Source organism: Camelus bactrianus, chromosome 16 (assembly GCF_048773025.1).
Source record: "Camelus bactrianus isolate YW-2024 breed Bactrian camel chromosome 16, ASM4877302v1, whole genome shotgun sequence".
NCBI classification, from domain to species: Eukaryota; Metazoa; Chordata; class Mammalia; order Artiodactyla; family Camelidae; genus Camelus; species Camelus bactrianus.
This window is the reverse complement of record NC_133554.1, coordinates 1242180-1265698: the sequence shown is the minus strand read 5'-3', so window position 1 is coordinate 1265698 and position 23519 is coordinate 1242180. Positions and strand designations below refer to the sequence as shown.

General features: G+C 60.9%; 1 protein-coding gene and 1 long non-coding RNA gene across 4 annotated transcripts; one reads left to right on the top strand and one right to left on the bottom strand.

The window, feature by feature from the left end:
- Positions 1–1440: 1440 nt before the first annotated feature.
- On the bottom strand, positions 1441–8763 carry LOC123613559 (uncharacterized). 2 transcript variants are annotated; one of them, XR_012499336.1, is made up of 4 exons: positions 8116–8763; positions 4819–6168; positions 1829–2007; positions 1441–1623 (listed from the first exon to the last, which is right to left on the bottom strand). It is a non-coding gene; the product is annotated as an uncharacterized LOC123613559 (long non-coding RNA). The 2 variants fall into 2 exon arrangements; XR_012499337.1 differs by lacking the exon at positions 8116–8763 and adding an exon at positions 7109–8100.
- GRAP (GRB2 related adaptor protein) lies at positions 2573–22985 on the top strand. Of its 2 annotated transcripts, none has more exons than XM_074342024.1 (5): positions 2573–2836; positions 9725–9822; positions 13813–13935; positions 20511–20679; positions 22639–22985. In XM_074342024.1, the coding sequence occupies exons 1-5, from the start codon at positions 2759–2761 to the stop codon at positions 22822–22824; spliced, it is 654 nt and encodes a 217-aa protein (XP_074198125.1). In that variant the 5' UTR covers positions 2573–2758; the 3' UTR covers positions 22825–22985. The 2 variants fall into 2 exon arrangements, with proteins under 2 accessions (XP_074198125.1, XP_074198124.1); XM_074342023.1 differs by lacking the exon at positions 2573–2836 and adding an exon at positions 8888–9055.
- The last annotated feature ends 534 nt before the right edge of the window (positions 22986–23519 follow it).

Below are 23519 nucleotides of genomic sequence, written 5' to 3'. Positions count from 1 at the left end.
AAAAAATAAAAGAGCCTCTACTTAATTCGGCTGCAAAGCCCCTCTGTCACCTAAGGGCATGCTCGCAGGTCCAGGGAGCAGGACCCGGTGTCTCTGGGCGTTAGTCAGTTGGCCACGGGGGTTTGGGGTCTCAGGACTGAGACGGTCTTATGTGGCCCGCACCCCACGGCCTGGCCTGGTCAGTGTCACCGCTGCCTTTTCCTCCTGGTGTGGGGGGCTTCTGAGGGGCCTCCATGGGGACCCAGCTGCGGCTGCTGGTGGGGCTTGGTGCTGTCCCAGCTGCTGACCCTGATGCCCCTCATTCTAGGCCTCCGCGTCCACCCTCAGGTGGGGCGCCCAGGCCCCGGGGGCCCTCCCAGCCAAGTCCCCTGGTGGGCTCCTGTCTGGCCTCTGGGAGTGGGGTGCATCAGCCCTCCTGCGAAGACTGGATGCTCGCGCCCACCCCGACCCCGGCTCTCCCGACTCCCCGCAGCCGGGCTGCAGGCGGGCCCGCGGGCACGGGGCCTACGGAGCCGGAGCCGGCCTGGGCTCCGCTCGCCCGGACTGGGCACCAGCCCTGCCCCCAAGCAGCCGCGGGCCCTTTGGAGAGACGCTCTCCTTTCTGCACAGAACAAGTGCTTTGAAAAGCAAAATAAGCCCCTGCTGGGCCCCAGGCCCCTGGGGACACACACTCAGCTTCATAACAGGGGCCCTCCCCCGCCTCACCTCCAGGCACCTCAGATTGGGGGCGAGGTGGATGCCCCCACGCCCCACATGGCACCACTCTGAGGCTTTGAAACCTCACTGAGAAGGAGCCGGAAAGAAGCGCTTTGTAACATCCTGTCCTGGGGGTCTGGGGCAGGGGAAGGAAGCAGGAGGGGCTGGAGGAGAAGTGGGGAGGGGCTGGGGGGCGCCCCGCCAGGCCCTTAGGATGGGGGCGTCGGGGGGTTCTAAGGCACCTGACGGCTTCTGCCATCTTCCTTGTCTTCCCCCTCAACTTTTTTTTTAACTAAACCTTTTATTTTGAGAGCACTGTAGATTCATATATATGTATATATATATATATCTTAGCAACTTTCTACATGGAAACATTTCAGACCTTTAGAAAAGCTGTGAGAATGGCAGACACCCACAGACCCCCCCCACCTGCACTCCTCGCTTCACGTCTGATTGGGTCCATGGCTTTTACTCTACCATCCACAACTCGGCAGGTACAGGCAGAGACCCATACAGAGCACGGCCGTGCTCTGTCCGCCAGGAAACAGGACGCATAGTTCTAAAAATGTACATTATATTTTACATATATGTTCTGTATATGTATAAAGTTTTATATTATATATACATTTTATTTTATTATTTATTTTAAAATATTATATATATTTAATTATAATATAGATAAATTCATTTTACATATTTATTATATATATATATACACACACACATACATACATATACACACGCGTTCACTTTTATGTTTATAAATTTTTTCCTTTCTCTGTCTAGGGAGAGGGTCTGGAAGCAAGGACACCTCCACAGTGACAGGCGCACGTCACACTGGGACCCTGGTTTCTACGCCCCATCCTCCTTCCCGCAGAGAGGGCTGTTCCAGGGCGGGGGCAGAAGTCCTGGACGAGCCGGAACAGTCTGTCGGAAAGGCAGGAAGTGCTCAAGAACAGTGGGGGTGTATCAGGAGGACAAGGGGCATCTGGAAGGGGATCCCACAGGCCAAATCTGGGACAGTGTGAGCCTCAAGAATAATAACAGTGACGGCTCATAATCCGTTAACTAAAACATGAAAGCATGTTGTGACCATATGGATGTACGTGAGGGAGGAAAACTCCTTTTTTACCCAGTCTGACGTCACAGTGATCAGCCCAGTTCCTGTCCGACACCCTGGGGCTCTTCCTCGTGTTCTCCTTGCAGGTGCCTGGAGAAAACTGCAGTTCCAAACAGCGTTGCTGTGTTATTTACACCTTTTCCCAGGATACTCGCACACCTGTTCCAGAATTGCCACACTGCTACCACCGCCTACAGCAAAACGAAGGGAAAGTCGAGATTTATTTGCAGGCCTTTTTCACCTTAGAATCACATCCCACTGAAGGTGCCTGGTGTTTAAACCAGAAGAGGCATTTTCTGAGTGGGCTTTGATGGATGAATAGGAGTCTTCTGGGCAGAAAAAGGGAATGAGAATACCAGGCAGAGGGACACGCACGTGGAAAGGCTGGGGGACGAAACGGGTGACATGGACATGTGGGGTGTCCCCCCGCTGCGGCTGGAACTCAGTGTTTGTTCAGAGGGAAGGGGAATAACAAAGGGGTGTCTGGAGAGTTGGGGTGGGGGTGGCGCCTTGGAAGGGGTCTGGTTGTGGGGTGATGTGGCGGGCAGTGGAAAGTCGCGAGAGGCCATCAGCATCTAGAAAGCGCGGAGGACAGAGGCAAATTAGTGGGGGTGGCGGGGACCACGAGGCAATGCCGGAGCTGGGGGAGGCTCTGCGTCCTTTCTGCTCTGGGACCTCGTTTCATCACCTGTAACGTGGGTGTGGGGGGAGGGCCCGCCACCAGGGCTGCCTGGGGACTCCCTGGGGTCTGGGGTGGGCCCGCGGCTCACGGCCCTGCTCTGGGACATCTCTGCTTCCTGTTTCCCCAGTCAGGGGAAGTAGCAGCCTCAGCTTCAAAAGCACAAACACGCTCGCAAAACAAAGGAAGACCGTCCTCAACCGCGGAGGAAGCAGGAAGCTGCCGGCCCTGCTCGGGGCCCGCGGCCGGCTGGGGACGGCGGCATGGAGTCGGTGGCCCTGTACAGCTTCCAGGCCACGGAGAGCGACGAGCTGGCCTTCAACAAGGGGGACACGCTCAAGGTAAGGGGGGCGCTTAAAACCGGGGCCCAGACAGACCCCTAAACAGAGCCCAGCCTCCGGAGGAAGACAGGCCCAGCCCCTCCGGTGACGGCTGTGTGGTTCAGGCCAGGCCACCTCTTCCCTCTGCGCCTCAGTTTCCCCATCTGGGAAATGGGAGATAATGGAGGATCCTTCCTTTGGGGCCGCAGTGAGGATTCGGGGAGACGTTAGTGCCTGGCAGGAGGTGATTCAACACCCAGTTTCCCTGGAAAGAATTTGAAAAGAGAGTGGGAGAAAGAGTGAGCGCAGAATTACGTGCACACTGACTTATCAGGGCCAAGACAACCGTGACGTCGGGTCATGCTGGCTTCCAGGCGGCCCGGGCGGGCGGGCCCCTGGGCGCTCTCTGGAAATGCCCTGGCTACAAGTCTGCTTCTGGAAACAGAGCTCAGGGGCCCTGCTCAGGAGGAGCCACGCCATGAGTCGGGCGCTGGACCTGCCACTGTCACGCTGAGGAAGTCCCTGCCCCTCCCTGGGCCTCCGCTCCCCTGTGGGAGCAGTGGGCAAGAGACCCGACGTCCTTCCAGCTTCACGCACAGGAAGGGATGGGGCCTCCCGTGTGCTGACACTGTGCGGGGCCAGTGCCGAGGCCAGCAGGGCACACCAACGCCCCTTCAAGCTGCTGAGGCCCCATTTCACAGGCGGCTAGGCGGAGGCACAGCGGGTGGTATGACTTGCTTGGTTTGGGGTCAGATTTGAACCCCCTGTCCTTTGACTCTGGAACCTGTGTTCTGAACCCTGTGAGACTGAACAGGCTGGGCTGGGGCCAGGAGACTGGCAGTCCCCAGGAGGAATCACATCCTCTCAGGGGAATTCCCCCTTCTCTGTGCCGGGACACCTGCCTGGCCCCCTGAGCTGCTGGCTGGGGGCCCCGAGGACATGCAGCCAGCTGGGGATGGGGCAGGCTTAGTGCAAGCACTCTCCAGCCAGGGTATGAGGCGCTGTGAATGGATGGTCCACTTCAGCGGCCTCATTTTCCAACCTGAGAGCTGTCTGGGGTCTCTAGACCCAGACTTGGGGCTTGGGAGGGAGTGGAATGGGGGGGAAATTGGAACGGGGTGGGTGATGGGCTCAGAGTGATGGACTGAGGTGGGTGACATGGATTTGTGGGGTCCCCCGCAAGGCAATTGTTGTAAAGACCGTGACATCCCCGCTCTCCTGCCCTGACTCCGGTGCTCGCCACCCACCCCTAGATGAGTCGAGTTTCCCACTAAACTTTGCTCAAGCATTGGCTAACTCCTGCCGAGTTGGCCTCTAATGGGGGCTCCTGAGGGCAGGGACATAAAACAATGCCTGGCAGGGAGCAGACTCCTGGCAGGAAAGGAGGGAAGGAGGGATGGTGGAGAGAGGAAGGAGGGATGGAGATGTTAGCTGACACGGGGCACCAGGTCTGTGGAGACCGAGGAGGGAACCTTTCAAGGAATGACAAGCCATGGGAGGAGCTGCCTTTTCTTTCGTTCAACAAACACTTGCCAAGCCACTGAGCACCTGCTCCATGCCAGGCATTGTCCTGAGTGCTGGGGACTCAGCAGGGACAAAGCTGGGCCCTGCCCTCCCAGAGCTGAACTTCCTGAGGCTGAATGATGTCAGGTGTGACAAATGGACGGAAGAAATCAGTCAGTCAGGGAGCTGGAGTGCAGTGTTGTGGCGGAGGGGGCAGGGGGACCGCTGCAGATGGGGGGGTCAAATGAGGTGACACCTGAGCTGAGAGCCAAAGGATGAGCAGGAACCAGCCATGCGAAGAGCCGAGGGAAGGGGGGGGAAACAGCTGGTGCAAAGGCCCTGAGGCAGGACCACAATCTAGTGTTTGAAAGTTAAAAGAAAGTTCTGTTGCTGAAAAGCAGTGCAGGAGTCGGGGCCTGTGGAGGATTTGGATTTTATTCTCAGCATGGGGTGTGCTCGTTGAAGGGTTTTCAGCCAGGAAAGGACTTGGTAAAATTTACCTTTTGAAAAGATAACAGAGGGGACAGGAGCAGGAGCAGAGGCTGCTGCAGTCTGGTAGGTAAGATGTGATGGCCTGGGTCGGACCCAGAGGTGATCACACTCAGTGAAGGAAGTCAGAGAGAGACAAATGCCACAGGGTATCACTTCTGTGTGGGATCTAAAAAAAGGACACAAGTGAATTTATTTACAAAATAGAAACAGACTCACGGACGTAGAAAACAAAGTTGTGGTTAACAAAGGGGAAAGGGGGGAGGGATAAATTGGGAATTTGTGATTAACAGATGCACACTACTCTACATAAAATAGATAAACAACAAGGTCCTACTGACCAGCATGGGAACTATATTCAATATCTTGTAATAACCTATAATGGAAAAGAATCTGAAAAAGAATATATATACCTATATGTATTCTTTTATATATATATAAAACTGAATCACTTTGCTGTACACCAGAAACTAACACAACATTGTAAATCAACTACACATCAATAAAAAAAGAAACAAATGAAGTGCCTAAACTAAGAAAGAATACATGACAAAATGACTGAATATGGATGTCCTTCATATGTAAAGAGCTCTTAGAAGTCAACAAGAAAACTGCAAACAGTGTGATAGAAAAATAGACAAAGGATACGAACAGGAAAATTGCCCAAAAAGCAATGCAAGCAAGTAAGTGCCCAAGTTCACCAAGAACAAGGCGACTGACTGTTTCCCACTGGCCAGCTCAGCAACATTTTATTTTAAAAAGCATCTCCAAGGTTGCTGAGGGTGTTGGGAAAACATGCGCTTTTACACGTGTGTGGTGAACAGGCAGAGACACCACCATTCTGAAGGGCATTTAAAAACACATAAAAACCCTGAAAAATATCCATGCCCGGTGCGCCAGAAATTCCACGTCTGGGCTACTGGTGTCATCAGAGATGCACCTGCGTTCTTCCACGAGGACGTAGGGGCACGCAGGGTGCCCATCAGGTCGAGGCACTGACGACGCAGCAGAGAAAACAGACACGTCACTGCTCACACCGCTGACGTCCCGGGGGCCACCACGGGCCGCACGCCAGATAAATAAGTAAAACAGTGTCAGATGGAGACAGCATGTGGAGAAAAATGAAGCCGGGGGGCAGTGGAGACTGTGGGCGAGGGTTTGCAGCACAGAGTCAACCTAGCTTGCCTGCCCAGGGACAGCACAGGATACGACGGCCCCGAAACGTGCAGTTTGGGTGAAGATGCTCAGGAAGGAACGTGAAATGGCGAAAAGGCCGGAGGCCACGTATTTACACAGAGAACATGTGTCCACAGGTGTCAGCTTCAAGGAGGGAGACTGACAGTCAGCCACGGGGTCTGTGCCTAGAAAAATGACCAGAGAGAGAGAGACCTCGTCAGCCAGCCCCCGGATCTGGGCGACGTGCCCGGCAGTCTGTCCCTCCTTACTCTTCGGCCTTGCCCAGAGGGAATAGAAATAAGCAGGTGCTCCATCCAGGGCCACACGTGGCGGCGGGGCCCACGCCCTCACAGGCACCAGCTCAAGTTCTGCCTTGATTTAATTGTTTTAATTGAAGTATTGTCAGTTTACAATGTGTCAATTTCCTGCCTTGATTTAAGATTTTGATGAATTTTTTGTGTGTTAAATTTTAAATAGACGGTTTTTAGAACAGCTTTAGCGTTACAGAAAAATCAAGAAAATGATACAGAGGCACGTGCCTCCCCCCACCCCCACCCCACCTGGTGGTAACATTTTATGTGATTAACCTGGTGTATTTCTTACGTTAATGGACCAATACTGACACATTATTATTAACTAATGACCATATTCAGAGTTTTGGCATTAATCATGATTTTCGGATGGAGTGCCTTAAAATATTATTTGTCTTAACTCCCAGTATTTGGAGATCCCTTAAATTCTGCACCCGAGGTGCCTCACTGGCCTCACGCTGGCCCGGGGTCCACTTTCTATCACCGTGAAAATGTGACTGTGATGTCTCCCGTGTCCCCTCTCCCGAGCCAAGGCCAGTGTGTGGGTTCGGTGACTGAGCTCCATGACCTCCATTCACGGGTCCAACGGGCGCCTCTCGATCATGCCCCGGCCAGGCCCCATCCCGGCAGCGCCCGCAGACACACACATCCCAGCCTCTGGGAGCCCGCAAGAAAGTGTCCTCCAAATCTGAGCTCTGCTCTTAGACAAAAGGTCAGTGCCACGTGGACCCGCTCTGGCCAAGTGGCCCCAGTGTCACTTCCCTGAAACAAAGAACCCCCACCCCAACAGGAGGCGTTTCTGGGTACACAGTACCTGCTGCTCCCCGCTGGAGAAGGGTTGTGGGTGGCGACTTCACCCTGGTCTCTTCACGGCCGGCCTGGCCCCCAGGACCCAGACCTGGGAGCCCGCGGCCTCCTGGCACTTCCACCGAGACAGCTGGCCTGACTCCGGCCTCCACAGCCCGCCCTGAGAGCCCCACCTGCTCCCCGCAGCTGTTCCCCGTGGCAGCTGATGGCTGCCGCCACCTGCGGGTGCACAGGCCCAAAGCCTGGGGTCATCTCCGCAGCGCCCCCTCGCCTCACATCCAGACTGTCAGCGGCTTGGCCAGAACCCACCCCGTGTCTGACCTCTCCTCCACACCCCAGTCCAGGCCCCAGGGCTGCTGCCCCCGGCTCACTGGGCCCTCGCAGCAGCCCCTCCCTGCCGCCTCCCTCTGCCCCCAGCCCGGTCTCCACTCAGCAGCTCGACTCAGAGCCTGCCCTGCCCCTCCCCAAGCAGCCCTCCATGGCTCCTCTTGGTTCTAAGAATAAAATCTGGGGGGAGGGTACAGCTCAGGGGTAGAGCGTGTGCTTAGCATGCACAAGGTCCTGGGCTCAGTCCCCAGTCCTTCCACCACAATAAATAAATTCATAAACAAATAACTCTCCCCACCAAATAAATATTGTTTAAAAAAGAAACAGAAGAAAATCCACACAGCTTCCCTTGGGGCACAGGCCTCTGCGCTCCCGCAGGCCCCCATTCATCTCACAGCACCCACCCCCCTCACCAGCAGACTCACGGGACTCCTCTCTGTTCTGGGGCACAGCTTCCCCCCACCTCAGGGCTTTGCAATGGCTGTTCTCTCTGCCTTCGACACTGCTCCCCACATCTTCTCACGTCTGTTTCCTCCCTGTAACTCAGGTGTCTGCACACACGTCACCTCCTCAGAGAAGCCTTTACTAACCACCCCTCTGCCCCCTGTGGACAGCTCCCCCCAGCCAGATAGCCTCCATCTACATCATCCCGACGTGTTTTTAGACCCCTTACCACGACATTGTTACCTTGTTTACTGTGTCCTTCCTCGTTTGCTGTCTGCATCTGCCCGCTAGAACGTGATCTCCTTGCTCCCTGCTACCTCACCGGGCTGAGCACAGCGCCTGGAACACAGCAGGTGCCCAGAGCCTGCACTGGCCAGGGGACAGGCCCTCAGGACAGCCCCAGGGAGGACGGCATTCAGGGCAAGGCTCGGGGCAGGCCAAGGTGTGCGCCTCCCCAGGGAGGGGCGAGAATCCCGGGTCTCAGAGAGTCTGGGGGTTTTGAACAATGTTAACAGCAAGAATCCAGCTAATGTAACTGATCAGAACATTTCTGGGTCCTTATTTGGAGTGGAGGTGACAGGAGAGGAAAAAAAAGCAAAACAGACCAGGGATTGATTACTGTCACGCACCCACATAGGGCTCTGCAGTGTAGGCCATCCAGGTGCCCATTTTACAGGAGAGGAAACTGAGGCTGTGGTGAGAGGCAGAGGCCGACAGAGAGGTCTAGAGCCCCAGGGAACTGGCCCTGAATTGCAGGCCCTAATTTTCTCATTCATTTGGGGGAGTTTTTTTTGTTTTGTGTTGTTTTGTTTTCAGCAAAAGTTTCCCTGAGTCAGCCACCTGCTTCCGTCTGTCCCTGGGGCCGCTGACCTTGCCCAGACTGCGGGGCCAGGAAGGAAGGGGCTCCACGGGCCTGGCGGCTGGCGAGGAGCGCCTGCCTGCGCAGGCGGGGCCCGGCCGGGGCCCACGGGGGCAAAGCTCGGCCACTGGGGGCAAAGCCCAACTGTCTGAGCCACTGCCTTTGCTCCCGCAGTGCCCCTGCCTGGGCGGCTGTTCCATGTCCGAGTCTTCTCTCTCGACAAATATCCCCACTGGGGTTGAGCTGACGTGGGGACCTGCTCCAGGACTGACGGGCAGATGGCCCCTGGGCCCGGGCCAGAGACCAAGTGGGAGGAGGAGTGAGGTGAAGCTGGGGGGCCTGGGGGGCCAGGGTCCTGGTGCGTGGCCCTGCTCCCCCCGCTCTCTGGGCCTGTGTCCTCCTCTGTGAAGGGGCCTCGGAGGAGGGAGCCCAAGCTTCACGCTGCCCCCGCGGCTGCCTGGCCGCCCGGCCGCCCTCCCGTGACGGCTCCCACCCCCGCTCTGGCGGTTTCGGTTCCTCACGGCCCACCTGCGGGCTGCGAGGAGCGTGTGACCTGAGTGGCCAGGCCTTCCCCTCGTCCCAGTACACAGACCTCTCTTATTTGCTCCCTGGTGCCTGAACCAGGTCAGCCCCTCTGAGCTCAGACGTGAGGGCTGTATAAATGCAAGTGACCCCAGGTGACCACCTCTAGGCCGGGGACCTCAGACCTGGGGTGGCAGAACCTGAGAGTCCGGCTCAAGCCCCCTCCCTCCAAAGCTCAACCCACCTGCCAGATCCTCCTGTGTTGCCCAGCTGTGCTCCCCAGGGAGGCTGCAACCCACCCCGGGCCAGGCTGGACGGTCCTGGGGCCGGGCAACCACAGCTGGCTCTGTGACCTTGCCCTCCTCTGTGGCTTGTCCCTGGGGCGGGCGAGGTGAAGCCCACCAGCGGGTCCCAGCAGGTGGCAGCCATCCCTCCTCAGTGACCAGGTGGCCGTGTCTCTCCCGCCCACAGATCCTGAACATGGAAGACGACCAGAACTGGTACAAGGCCGAGCTGCGGGGTGCCGAGGGCTTCGTCCCCAAGAACTACATCCGTGTCAAGCCCCACCCGTGAGTGCCGCCCCTGCCCCGCGTCCTCAGGGCGGCTCCCTGTCCCTGCAGCCAGACTCCCCACTCAGCCAGGCTAGGCTGAGCTGCCTGCGAGGCCTCACCCCAGCTCCCTCTGTCTGCGTGGGGCCCCCAGGCTCTACCTCGAGCAGAACTGGGGGAAGAGACGTGAGGACTTGCTGGGAGTGGTGGCAGCACCAGGGCCAGCCCAAGACACAGCACTGAGGGCCTGGGGCCCCCAAGGGGGCCCAGGGGAGCCCGGAGAGGACGGGGGGGGTCCTAGAGCTCCCCCCGCGAGGCCGGCTCAGCCCTGTGTGGGGTGGGGGGTGCAGGACGCAGACCCTGTGGCCCTGCCTGTGGGGTGTCGGGGGAGCTGGACATTGCTGAGCAGAGCCTGGGACAGGATAGAGCGGGAGGCATGTGTGGGGCCCAGGTGTCCTGGGTCTGGGGAGCCCCCAGTCAGCTTCCAACGCTGACGCCCCATTCTCAGCCCCAGGACAGAACTAAGTGGCTGAGAATTTGTGAAAAACCACCGGGATGTGCCTGCAGTGAGGGCCGAGGCAGCCCCGCTACTGCTGACTCAGTCATTCACCAAACACTGGCCACGGCCCCAGGGGGCCCAGCCTGGGTGATGCTGGAGACACACATGAGATGCTGGGGTCAGAGCAGCCTGTCCCGCAGGAGAGACGGGACATAAAGTATGACAAGGGAAGGCAGTCAGCACTGAGGCGACTAACCAGGGAGGGGTTCTCAGAAGAGGTGGCAACAAATGAGGTTTTGAAGGATGTGTAGGAATTAGCTAAGAGGAAAAAGAGAAAGGCTCCCCAGGGAGGGGGACAGGGACGGCAGTGAGGCAGAACCCCCGGCGTGGGACTGGCAGGAGGCCCTCAAACGCCAGGTGGAGGGCGTGGGAGCCGCAGAGGTGTTTGAGCAGGGGAGGAAGTCAGCCAGATATGGGGGCAGGTGACAGGGCCAGGCAGGCTGGAAGGGGCAGGCTGGGAGCCGTGATGTGTGAGGCTGTGGGTTGGAGAGGGAGGGAGGTACAGGGCCAGGGTGGGGCCCGGAGCTTACTTCCTCTTTATCGTCTTCCTGTGCAGGGCACCCAGGTTCCCTGCAGGGCTCCAGGCACCCCCGCCTCCCCACGGGCACGACAGCCCCGGGGTCTCAGCCCCGCAGCACCCCTCTGGGCTGGGTGACATTGGGCAGGTGTCTGCCCTCTGGTCTTACGGTCTTTCTGTCGGTAAAGGGACAGCAGGAGGGGAGGGAACCCAGCCAGGGCCCCTAGACAGGGCCAGGCCAGTGCAGGACATGGTGGGAACAGTCACCACGGCTGGCTGGTCAGGGAGAGCCTCCAGGTGAAGGCCATGGCCAGCAAAGGCCAGGATGGGAGGACGCTGACAAGCCCCAGCAGAGGCTCCTGTCTGCTCAGGGAAGGAAAACGGACAGATTTGGCGGCCAGGCCTATCGGGGCAATGCCAGCTGTCAAGGTACTTTGGAGCCACAGAGGGTTCCAGTATCTGATGGCCCTGCGGTCCCTGGGGCCAGCTCTGGACACTCGTGTCGGGGACAGAGCACGGACAGGGGTCAGGCCCCCAGCCTGCCCAGCCGAGGCCCAGGTGCGTTCTCGGCCAACCTCAGCCCCTGCCCCGGCCCCAGAACAGCAGTGGGGAAACTCCAGCTCAACGCCCGACTAAGCCCGTCAGGTTCCGGGGCGTGTGGTCGGGGGAGCGCAGGGGTCCCAGAGGGCCTTGTGTCCACACCAGGCTGCTCCTTCCCTGAGCACTACTGTCACCCCCAGCTGCCCAGGGAGCAGATGCAGGCCAGGTGCTCCCGGAGCAGGCCTCACGGGCAGGGACCACGGAGGCCCCTGACCCAGCCATGTGGCCAGTGGGGTTCAAGGGGGGCTTCCTGGAGAAGGGCACTGAAGGGTGGAGCAGAAGTTCTCCAGGGGCAGCAGACAGGTGCGGGGGAGGGGGTCACAGCAGCAGCAGTGAGCACCTGCAGGCGGCAGCCCCCTTGTTCTCCCAAGGGCCCCGTGAGCTGAGCACTGCCATCACTGTCTCATGGGCAAGGAGACAGCGGCACAGAGAGGTTGCGTGGCTTGTCTGGGGTCACACGGCTGGTGGGAGGCAGAGTGGGCTTTGCAGGCAGGGTTGTGGGCCCCGGGCTGTGCTCACCAGGATGGGGTTGGGGCGCCGTCAGAGCAGCTGTGGGGCTGGGGGAGAGTCAGAGGCCAGAGACTTGCTGTGCAACCTTTCGGGGGATCCCTGCCCTTCTCTGGGGCCCTGTTTCCACATGAGGAAAATGGGGTACTGTGTGAGGCGGCCACGGGAGGGGTGGGCTGGGTGCTGGGGGCAGCAGGAGATGCTGGCTTCCCCCGCACCCTGTCCTTTGAGCCACTGAGGACCTACTTGGTGGGGGCAGGGCTGGCCCCCTCAAGGCTGTGGCTGCGAAACCCTTTGAGGATGACAGCCACCCACACACTGATGCCTCCTGTGGGGTTTTTGTGGCTCTGTGGAGACACCCAGCCCTCAGGAAACGCCCACTCGGGGCCCCATTGGAGTCCTGCTGCCGCAGCAGCGCCTACACCTGTGTGCTGCCGGGGGCTTCCTGGGGGAGCTCCCCCGGGGCCCCGAGTCCCCAGCCCTCCCCATCCCAGCTCAGCCTCCAGCCTCCAAAGTCCAGAGACCCAGGCCGAGCTCAGAGGGTTCCCCTGAGCCCCTCCCCCGGCAGTCACTTCCACCGCCTCCTCCCGGGGAACCCGCCCTGAGATGGACCCAGCCCCCCCTCCCAGTTAAGGGGCAGCAGTGGATTAGAACCTCCCGGCCGGCCGAGGTGTGGGCTCCCAGGAGCAGTGCCCAAGTAGTGTCAGGACCAGGGCTTTACTCCAGGCTGGGACGCGGGCAGGGATGGAGCCCCGTGAGGACAGGGCAGCTGCTGGTGGCCACTGGCCAGTGCTCCCTCTGGCTGGACCCAGGGGTTTGCCCGCCCGCTACCGCTCTCCCCGCCGAGACCGCTCCAGGGCCGGTCGCCCCGCGCAGGCCCAGGGCGTTAGTTGCCTGAAAAAAGCCCCTGGACGGAATCACCGGTTTTCGCGCTTGGCCGGGCGGGCAGGGAGCGAGCGGGGCTTGGGGCAGGACCTCGCGGGGCTGGGCTTGGAGGGCTCGGCTGTCACATCCTGAGACAACCGGGAAAGTCCTGCTTCACGTCCGCCAGGGCCAAGCTCGGACCCAGGGGGCGCTGGCGGAACGAGGGACGGACTCATGCCGGGAAGGAGGCTCTGGGCTGCCCGTGGGCACCAAGGTCCCGCTGCGAGACTCCAGCCACTTAGGGGCTCAGCTGCCCCATCTGAACGATAAAGCGTCCAAGCTGAAACCCGGGGGCCCGGGAGCCAGTCAGAGGCCACCCGGACCCAAAGAGCACGACGGCAGGGCTCCGCCCCAGGCCCTGCAGGGCTCGGGGGTTCACCAGGCACCACTGAACACCTGCTTCTGTTTGGTCAGAGGAAAAGGGACTCGAACCTGTGCGAGAACGTCTGAGCAGCCCCAGTCTGTGCGTCTGTGAAGCAGGCGCAGAGGGCGACCCTTCCTCACCCCATCAAAGCTGCTGGGGTTTTTTGGGTTTGTTTTTTTTTTTTATCTTTTAAAAAAATACTTTCTCACTTTTAAGAATCTACCGTGTGAAATGGAAACTCACCTGGGTTTGGCTGGGTCGGGGCTCACCGAGGCTGGATTTTCTGTTCTCATGAGGACATGTGTCTGTCCGGTGTGGTGGGAAAGGCTCAAGCTCAGAGGGCAGGACGCTGGGGGCGGACCCCAGCCTGCCCTTCGCGGTGTGGGAGCTGGGGCACGAGGACTCCACCTCTCTGCTGATCACCTGTACAGTGGGCACAGCCGTGCCTCCAGTGTCTTGGGACTGCTGTGCTGAGTGGCCTGGCACCGGAGGCAGGGCTGGCCTGGTGGCCTGAGGCCCTCACCTGTCCCCTCTCTGCAGGTGGTACTCTGGGAGGATTTCCCGGCAGCTGGCGGAAGAGATTCTGATGAAGCGGAACCACGTGGGAGCCTTCCTGATCCGTGAGAGTGAGAGCTCCCCAGGGGAGTTCTCCATCTCCGTGAAGTGAGTTCTGACCCGGAGTGTGCCGAGGAGGGTGGGACAGGCCCGTGGAGTGTGGAGAGAGTGACCTTCTGGGGGTCGGGGATGACATGGACCCTGGGGTGTGGCCCGCAGCAGTGAGAATGCTCCGTGGCCTTGGACACCGGGCTGAGGGCCCACAATTATTCTGTGAGTAGCTAGTCACCAGAGGGGGCTGATGAGCTGGACTGGGGGAGGGAGAGCAGCCGGGCACCAGGGCAGGTGTCCGGGATGTGCTCTGGACAGGGGCCCACCATGTGCTGACACAGTAGGGAGGATGGGCCCTAGGGCCGGGTGCTTTGGTTCAGATTCCAGCTCTGCCATTTCCCGGCTGTGTGACTTTGGGTATGTCTTAACCTCTCTGCCTATTTCCTCACGTGTAAAATGGGCTATTGCAAGGGGTAAGTGAGTCACTCTGTTTAGAGCAACGAGAACAGTGCTGGCACTGGAGCGGGGTGGCCATGGCGGGAGTGTCTGGCTTTGTGGCAGCAAAGAACCCAATCCCGGAGGCCACACCGGGGGCAGTGGAGGACCCTGGCTGGAAGGAAGGGGCAGGGACAGGAGTGGGGGCTGCAGGGGCCAGGCCCCTGGCTGGTCTCTGTCCTTCCTGCTCCCAGAACAGCAGGATCTAGGTGCCTTAATTCAAGGAATAGTCACTGAGCTACAAGCCACGTCCTAGGCTGTCCCAGGGACTTGGGAAATGACAGTGAAAAACCAAAGTTTCTCCCCTTCTGGGTTTGCATCTTAGCTGGGGAGGCAGATGGTGACTGAGGAGACAAGTGAACACAGCAGGAGCCGGGGTCAGGGACGGCCTCTGAGGACGGGGCGTTTGGGCAAAGCTCTGACCTGGAGGTGGAGGCAGCCAGGGTCAACGGGAGTGTGGACGAGGAGGAAACTTCCAGGCAGAGGGAATGCATATGCGAAGGCCCTGGGGTGGAAATGCACCCGGGGTGCTTCTGAGCCCCCTGGATCACCACTTCGTCCACAGCGCAGCCTCCATGTCCCAGGAGGTCCCCTGTGGAAGCAGGAAGTGGCGGGTTTCCCTGTGCCGGCCTCCAGGCTCTGGCCATCTCCTGGGAATGGCGCCTGCCAGGCAGGCTGGTCTGACTCCTGGTACAAGCCCAAGGTCACCCAGCAAAGTGGGGCACAGGGGGCTCCCTGGGACGGCCCCTGCAGCCTGAGCTGAACCCCCACCCCTCCTTTCCTTCCCCTGTGAGCGGATCCCACGGGCTGAAGTTCAGCCCGTGTGCCTTGGTGCCCTGCCCTGCCGTCTCCTGGAGCCTCCCTGTGAGTGCAGCCCCGCTGCCCATGGGCACAGGGTTGGCCCAGACCTGCCCAACCTAGGGGTGTGAGTGTGTGCATGTGAGTGTGTGTGTGCATGTGCGTGTGCATGCCACATGGCAGGTCGGGGAGCAGTCAGTCCGCGGAGCGTGGTGGTGCAGGGGTCTCCACGACGACTGAGTGAGGGAAGTTCGCAGACACACCTCGCAGGCTGAAGGAGGTGGCAACGTGGCTAGGTCCTGAAGCATGAATGGGAGTTTGGCGCACAAACAGGGGAGAGGGGATGCGGGGCACAGGGAACAGCCCGCGCAAAGCCGTGCAGGTGGGACAGTGAGGGGTGGGCTTGGACGGCACCTGCTTTGACCAGGAGGGGAGATGGGCAGTTCTAGGGAGCCGTTCTTGAGCTGGGAGCCAGCCCCAGTGCTGTCGTGGGACGGGGGTCTCAGAGCCACCCTCGAAATCCCAGCACCGCCAATCTGGCCAAGGCCCCTTCCCTAGGTCAGAACCCCCAGAGGCTTCCTGGGCCCCTGGGCCGCAGTGTCTGCACCGCACCGGCAGGTGGCACCCTCCAGCCTGGGTTCCGTCCCCCTGGGCCTGGGCTCCTGGGTCCTGCCCCCTCCTCCTAATTCTACGTCCATCGTCTCTCCTGGGCCCTTTCGGGGCCCTTGGTAGACCAGCAGGCAGGGATCAGAGCAGGAAACTGAGACTTGGGGCATTTGTGGCTAAGAGAGCCGGCTTTTGAGCAAGAATCAGCCCTGCTCCTGCGCCAGCTGCGCGAGCCTTGCCTGGGAAATGAGCACCAGCGTGAAGTGCTCGGGGTGAGCCGGCACAGCCAGGGCTCCAGAAGTGCCAGCCACCGCAGTAACCGTTACGTGCCGCCTGGCCCCCCCCCCGCCACGGCCCAGGGCCGTAGAGAAGGGGCAGGGGCACGTGGGGCGGGGGGCCCGGCTCGCGTCCCGGTCCTCATCTGCAGCGTGGAGACGGGAGCCCCGGAAGTCCACGGCCACCTAGAAAGGTGACAGCTGTGCAGACCCGTGTGAGAGCGGCTCCACCCGGGCTGGCTGGGCTGTTGGGGACTCTGACCCCACACGCGTGGCACCTCCTGCACGCTCACACTGAGCCCCATAAAGCTGCCAGAGGCGGGGTTTACGGGCTGTGTCCTTCCTCACGGGGTGACGGTGGCCCCGGCCAGCTGCCCTTTACCAGTTTCCAGAGGGCTGTGTCCCCCCGCCTCCGGGAGCACCCTGGCCTCCGCGGGGCGCACCGCAGGGCTGTAACGTGTGTCCCGCACCCCCATCCCGGCTGCCGTGGGCCCCTTCGCCAGAAGTGACAATTTGTTCCCAAGTGAGCTGCTTGGCTTCCTTTCCCACCGAAGGCGTCCTGGAGTCCGTGACGCGTGCTGGCTCTGCCCCTTGGCCACCAAGCCCCGCTGTGCACCGGGCCCTGTGCCTGGTGCTTGGGACTGAGCCACGAACAAACCAGATGAAGTTCAGGTCCTTTAGGCACTCACGTTCTACTGGGGTGACAGACAATTCTATATACAAACGATCAGAAAATTATATAAGATCTTGGAAGATGATAAAATCTCTTGGGAAAATGAAGCAGGGAAGAACTGGGGGGACACAATTTTACACATGCAAAGACAGGAAGTGACCCGGGAAGCCCAGCGTGCAGGTAAGGAAACGGAAGCTCAGAGACCTGCAGTAACTTGCCGAAGGCCACACAGCCAGAAACAGCCAAGCTAGTGCCCACCGACCTCTGTGACCTGAAAGACCGGGTTTATCCTCCCACTCTCCTTCCCTGAGGCCCCAGACCCAGCGGGAGTCTGTCTCCACAGCCGTCCCAAGGTCAGTTTGATTCGATCTCACGTCTGCTGCAGCACCAGTAATCCACCCCTTCCCTTTTCACAGATAGGAAAACTGAGTCTAGAGACGGGCTGGGTAATGCAGATCACCTAGCAGCAGTCAGCACCCAGGCCTCCACCCAGGGGGTCCACAGGCCCCGAGCGGGGCAGTCCTGGGGCTCCTGACCTTACTCCAGCCTGGTTTATCCTCCCTGGGCAGCCACTGTCACCTCTGCTACCGCCACCAGACCAGAATAACTTGCTAGGCGGGACGAGTGGCTGCAGCATCGGGCCTGGCTTCATCCTTGGGCTTTCCTGACAGCCCCCAGCCCCCTGGGTAGATGGGCGTGGGGGTCATAGCAGAGACCAGCACACCCACGTCCAGGCCCGCCCACAGAGCAGGGAGAGACAGGCGCACACTCCCGGCACAGGGGAGACAGACGCCACACTCTCAGGCCAGGACACACGCATGCACGCCCCAGGCTCTGTCCACGGTCTTGTGCCAGCTCCAGGGGCCCCCCGGCCACGCACGGGCCAGCCCCCCCAGGCTGTCCTCCCCTCCCCGAGCTCAGGCGGGCCTGCCCAGCAGGGCTGTCTGCACTGGGGCCGTCCCTCCCAGTCCAGGGGTCATCGGGACTCGGGCTTGAGCCCCCACGTGCCATGCACCTCCCTTGGGCCCGGGGAGGTGGGGGACAGGCTGGCTGGGGGAGAGAGACAGAGACAGAGAGTGCCCGGGGCTGGGTCCTCACCTGTCACGGGGAGGTGCGGTCACTGTCAGGCTGGGGCTGGCGCAGCAGGACAGGCCCCACCGCAGGCCTGGCTGCCCCCGCTGTGGGCAGGCTCCCCCAACAATGCGCGCTGCACACAGGCTGGGCTGGGGCCCGCCAGCATCGCGGGTCTGAGAACCCGCAGAGTCTCGGGCTGCCAGGTCCGAGAACTCCTGGGCCCCTTGCCCCTTTCCCAGGTCCCGTCTTCTGTTCTCGGCCCCCCGACCTCCGGCGATCAGGGGACGCTTCCTTCTGGGTAACCTTCCCGGCAACTGAAGATAACCCTAAAACACCTAAGTGTGCGAGCTGTGCTCACTTGCGGGTGAGATCTTTGCAAGCCCACCACACCCTCATCTGCGCCCTTGCCTGGAGGAGAGGGGCTGCCCGCGCCCCGAACTCCTCCTTGGGGCCAGCACCTCAGGCTCTGCTGTGGTGGCCCGGTGTGGAGGCGGGGCCCCTGCTCCTGGGCCTCTCGCCTGCCCAGCCGCTGGTCAGAGAGACACCCCTCCCCGGGCACCACAACCACAGTCCGGAGGTCAGGACAGGGCACTTGAAGTCTTGGGCCCAGGCAGGGATCTGTCTGCCTGCCTGCCCTGCTTCTATCCAGAAACAGGGACACGTGTGTCCCGCAGTCACAGCACAGCAGCTCAGTCACCTGGGAACAATGCCTGCTGGTCGCACATGAGTGGCTCTTGTCTCTGCAGGGATGATCGCTCCTCCCGGTCACAGAGCCTCAGGCATGCTCCCACCACAGTTCTGTGGGGGAAGGGGTTATCCTGAAAGTGGACCCCCCTGGAGAGGCCGGGACCACAGCTCAGAGCCAGCAGGGGATGGTCCAGGGACAAAGCACCCCATGAACACTTATGCCTTGGACTGCGACGCTCTATTCCCTGAGTCCAGCCTCTCCCAACTGAGCTAGACCCTTGGGCCTGTTCCTGCCTCCCTGCCTTTGGGTGTCTGGTCCACAAACCACTGTGTGCAGTGGGTTATAAGCAGGCTGTGCGAGGGGCTGAGGAACCTAAGGGGTCACCTGATTCGGACAGAGGCAGTCTGAGGCAGCTCGCAGGGTCTGGGCTGTTTTACCTGGGCTTTGAAGGATGAGTAGGAGTTTGCCTTGAGAAGACCTGGAGGACAGTGAATGCAGAGGCCCGGAGGCACGTTTGAAAGTGGAGAGAGGGCTTCTGTGTGGTTCAGACCCTTGACTGGGACCAGGTGGGGAGGACACACACACAGAACAGAAGGTATTCACCTGGAGCAAATCTCTGCCTTAAATCTTTCACCTTAACTTTTAACAAGGCAATCCGCCAGCCCCGGGGGCTGACGGGGGAGGAAGTGAGCCGCAGGCGGGGGTGGACAGCTCGGCATGGGTGGTGGACCCCGTGCTCCTGCTCAGTCCCTGGAAGCACTCGGACAGTCAGCCTGAGGGGACTCAGGCTGTGGGCACACCTCGGTTTGCAGACCCACCGCGTCCAAAGTTGTTTAATAGGATTTCACTTAGAACCAGGAGGTGTTTCCTCCTTTTTACCATCGTCTCCAGACCCCTGCTTGGTTCTGTTGGTGACAAAGTGAGAACGTGGCCTGTGGCTGGGGGTGGCGGGGAGCACCTCCCTCCCAGTGGCAGCCCTGTGTCCCCAGTGCAAATGCCTGGCCGTGTCCACCTGCCACTCGGGCCTTGGCTTCCCCCTACCCCTGCACCAGGGCCTGATTCGCTCCTCACGGGCTGTGCACCAGGCCTGGCCTCCCTGCGGCCGGGAGGTGAATGCCATGGTTTGTGCTGCCCGTGGTCCCTGCCACACCAGCACCACCTCTGGCCTGGATCCGTGGCCTGTCCTGGCATGGAACCCGCCATGTGTAGGAAGGTGCCAGGCAGATCCCTCTGCCCAGTAGAGCAGGCTCCACCCCTCTGGCCAGCCTCGGAGTTGCAGGCCCTCTTTTCAGCTGGGCCAGAAGGGACTTGGTAGTGAGTTGGAAGGCTGAGCAGAGGCTGGCAGATGAGAAAGGGGCTCTGATTACATCAGAGAGTAGATGAAGGAAATGCGGCTGGACGTGTCACCAGAGCCAGAACTCAGGACAGAAGGTTTAAGACTTTATCCTGAGGGCAGTGGGGAGCCACAGAAGGTTCTTGAGCTGGGGTAGGGGTGGGTGGATGTGAGGGTCATGAAGCATCCAACACACCTGAGCTCCTATCACATCAGCAGGTTTTGGTCTGAATCAGGATGGTCTTAGGGCTCAGTCTTCAAGGGACTATAACGCTGGGAGGGAGGGGGGGAGGGGGAAGGGTGTCCAGTCTGAGGGGAGGTTGAAGAGAGGAGAGGCGGTCTGACCACCTCTCTCAGAGGAACCCGTTGAAAGTTGCCAGTAAATGAGCACTTACCCAGAATGGAGAGGTTCTTGTGAGGAAATCGAGGTTCAGAGAGGTTATGTGATTTGCCTAAGGTCACACAGCAAGAAAGTACATGTGCAACAGCCTTCCCTCCACACTGCACTGCTGGGGACTCATCGAGTCTTTACCGGAGGCTGGTCCGTGGGGCCTGGGACCCTCTCTCCCACCTCACCCCTCCTGGCCCCAGCCCTACTGAAGAGAGCAAGGCCTGGTTCTGGGCGGCGGTGGGCCAGAGCGGGGGGCGATGCCCGGCTGAGTGGCCGTGGGGCCTCTCCCCCTCCCCTAGCTACGGGGACCAGGTGCAGCACTTCAAGGTGCTGCGTGAGGCCTCGGGGAAGTACTTCCTGTGGGAGGAGAAGTTCAACTCCCTGAACGAGCTGGTCGCCTTCTACCGGACCACCACCATCGCCAAGAAGCGGCAGGTCCTCCTGCGGGACGAGGAGCCCCTGGTCAAGGTGGGTGGGCTGGTGGGGCGGGCCGAGGGAGCGTCTGCAGGGGGCTGGCCTCCCCGCCCCCCGTCCCGGTCAGCCCCATGCCACGGAGCAGGGTCCAGCCCAGGTTCTGAAGTTCTCTCCTGGTGCTGCGGTGAGGCCGGCACAGGTGGGGAAGGGAGGCAGCAGAGAAGGGGAAGAGCAGCTGGAACTCCACGGGCAAACCAGCCCCCGGGGCCGTGTGGGGCACACGTTAGGTGCTCAATGCATGTTTGTTGAATGAGTGAAGGCACTGACACCTGCTGGGCCCACTGGGAGCCACGCTCTGAGCTGGGCTCTGTATGTGGGAGCCTTGTGGTCCCCACTGAACAGGTAGGAAACTGAGGCTCGGGGAAGAATGTGACTCATCCAAGGCCACATAGTGGGCAGGGTCAGTGCTGGCTTCTGGTCCCAAGGAGCTGGCCTGGGGTGGCGGTGTGGCGGTGTGAGCGTTGGCGGGTGAGGTCCCAGCCCGGCTCCTGGGTGGTGGGTGGGGGTGGGGGTCCAGCCGCCCCTCATCCTCACAATAACAGCAATTTGCCGGCAGCTTTCATCAAGGGGCCCCGGGGACCAGCTCTCACTCTCATTAGGGTGACAACAGCAGCCAACAGGGTTATTAGCTCCAACGTGCTGTTTTGTTTGGGAAGGGATGTCAGCAAGGCCTGGGGCTGGAGGTCGGGACCCTGGACAGCCCAGTGAACTCAGGTCCTGCAGAGGGTGGGGAGCATGGCATGGCCAAGGCCTGGGGAGGGGCTGCCGGGCTGCCGCTCCAGTCCTGCCCTCCTCCTAGACCCCGCCACCGTGCACGTGTGCCCACAGGGCCAGTTCCTCCCCCTCCCGGGCCTCAGTCTCCCGTTTGCCCAGCAGGATGGGCCCTGGGATCTGATATGCTAGGAGAGTTAAACAGGCCTCAGGAGACCCCTCCTCAGGACGCCCTTCATCCTACCAGCATGCCTGGCCCGCTCAGCCTGACTCTGAGGGTTGGCTCAGCTTTGAGCTGGGTCTCAGGGACCCTTCCCTGCTGGGCCTGCCCCCCAGACTTCCATCCCCTCCCCATTGCTGCCTGGGCCAGCTCTGCCCTTGAAGAGTGAGAAAGGGCCAGGATGGAGCTGGGGGGCCGCCTGAGGGCTCCCCCACACCCACTGGCCCTCTCTGGCCTGGCCCTGGAGTCACCTGTCCCGTGGGGTGACTCCAGGGCTGGCTCCATCCCCGGAAACCCAGGCCGCCTCCTCCTTCCTGGGCAGAGAACAGCTAATTGCAGCCTGTTTATGATCCTATCGCCTGTCTGGGATAAGATTCCGCAGGCTCTGAGCTGAGAGCCTGGTGGGGCGGGCAGGGCCAGGGCGCCAGGCTGACATGCCTGCAGAGAGCTCTCGTCCAGCTGCTGTCTGCAGCTGGGGAAACCAAGTCCCACGGAGGGCAGGGATTTTCCCAAGGTGCCCTGGGGCACAGATGGGCCTGGACCCAGGCCTTGGAGCAGCACGAAGCCTGGCCAAGGGCGACGGCAGTAACTGCTAGTAGCTACGCATCACTTCACAGCGTGTAAGCCCCTCCTGTGGTTCCAGGGCGTAGAGTCAAAAGTTATCCCGGCTGCCAGAGAGTCAGGAAACAGACCTCAAGCTGGGCAGGGACCTGCCCAAAGTCCTACGCTGCGGCCCAGGACTCACGTCCCCCTGGCCACCGGCCCTGTGGTCCCAGCTAGGCCACCAGGACAGTGGCAGTGTCCTGTGTGGAGCAGGGTCTGTGCTGCAGACACGCAGGGGGATGGCGGGAGTCCCCCTGGGCAGGTGGCTGCCATCAGGACCTGGATGCAGAGGCAGATTCAACCCCACTTCTGCCTGAAAGACCCTCCCCACTCTCAGGAAATCACTCCTGTTGGGGCCTCTTTGGGGACAGCTGGTGGGGCTCCTGAACGGCCCCACTAACTACTTCCTCCCCTCGCAGCCACCCCGGGCCTGCTTTGCCCAGGCCCAGTTTGACTTCTCGGCCCAGGACCCTTCCCAGCTCAGCTTCCGCCGTGGGGACATCATCGAGGTCCTGGAGCGCCTCGACCCCTGCTGGTGGCGCGGCCGACTCTGCGGGCGCGCAGGCTTCTTCCCGCGGAGCTACGTCCAGCCGGTGCACCTGTGACCAGGGCGGCCCGGGGTGGAGCCGGCAGACCGTTCGTCCAGCAGCCACTAAGGTCCAGAGAGAGGACTCAGGCACCCCCGGCCCAGGGCCTTGGCCTGGAACATGGGCCTCCTGACTGCCTGACAGGCCTCCTGCGCCTCATGCCAACTGAGACAGGCCCAGCGCCCCAGAACCCAAGGGCCGAGGGGAGCTCCTGGGCCTCCCGTCGGCCTCTTCCCATTGGCTGCCAGCCATGTGATGTCACAGCGTGCCGGCAGGGCCCGCCCACTCCAGCCATCAAGCCCCCATCCCCTGGGAGGGCTGGTTCCACCCACTGGGGACTCAACCCAAGGAACCAAGGGCTGGGTGGGTGGGTTCACCTTGGGCTGGCCACCCACTGGGCTTGCCGGGGCCCCTCCCTCCAAAGGCCCCAGAGGCTGGCTCTGGGGGAGGCGGCCAGGGCCCTGCACACCTGTTGACTTGGACTCGCTGGACAGACTCAGGTGGAGACTGATCTCTTGGCAGCCCCATGGAGACACTGGGCTCCGCGGGGGCACCTGACACCCTTGCCCACCAAAGACGCTGTAGGGAGGGTCTGGAGGCCCTGAGGAAGGGCGGGCAGAGGGGAGAGAAACAGAGGCAGCTGCTCCCTTCCCGCTGGCCCCGCGGGATGGACAAGTAGCCGCCTGCGAGACGCAGCCACCCTGCTTATATTT

Coding starts and splice junctions, on each gene's coding strand:
- GRAP (XM_074342023.1), top strand. CDS start 8,930: ATGTCCGAGTCTTCTCTCTCGACAAATATCCCCACTGGGGTTGAGCTG. Junction 9,056..9,724: donor CAAGTGGGAGGAGGAGTGAG/GTGAAGCTGGGG, acceptor TCCCGCCCACAG/ATCCTGAACATGGAAGACGA. Junction 9,823..13,812: donor ATCCGTGTCAAGCCCCACCC/GTGAGTGCCGCC, acceptor CCCTCTCTGCAG/GTGGTACTCTGGGAGGATTT.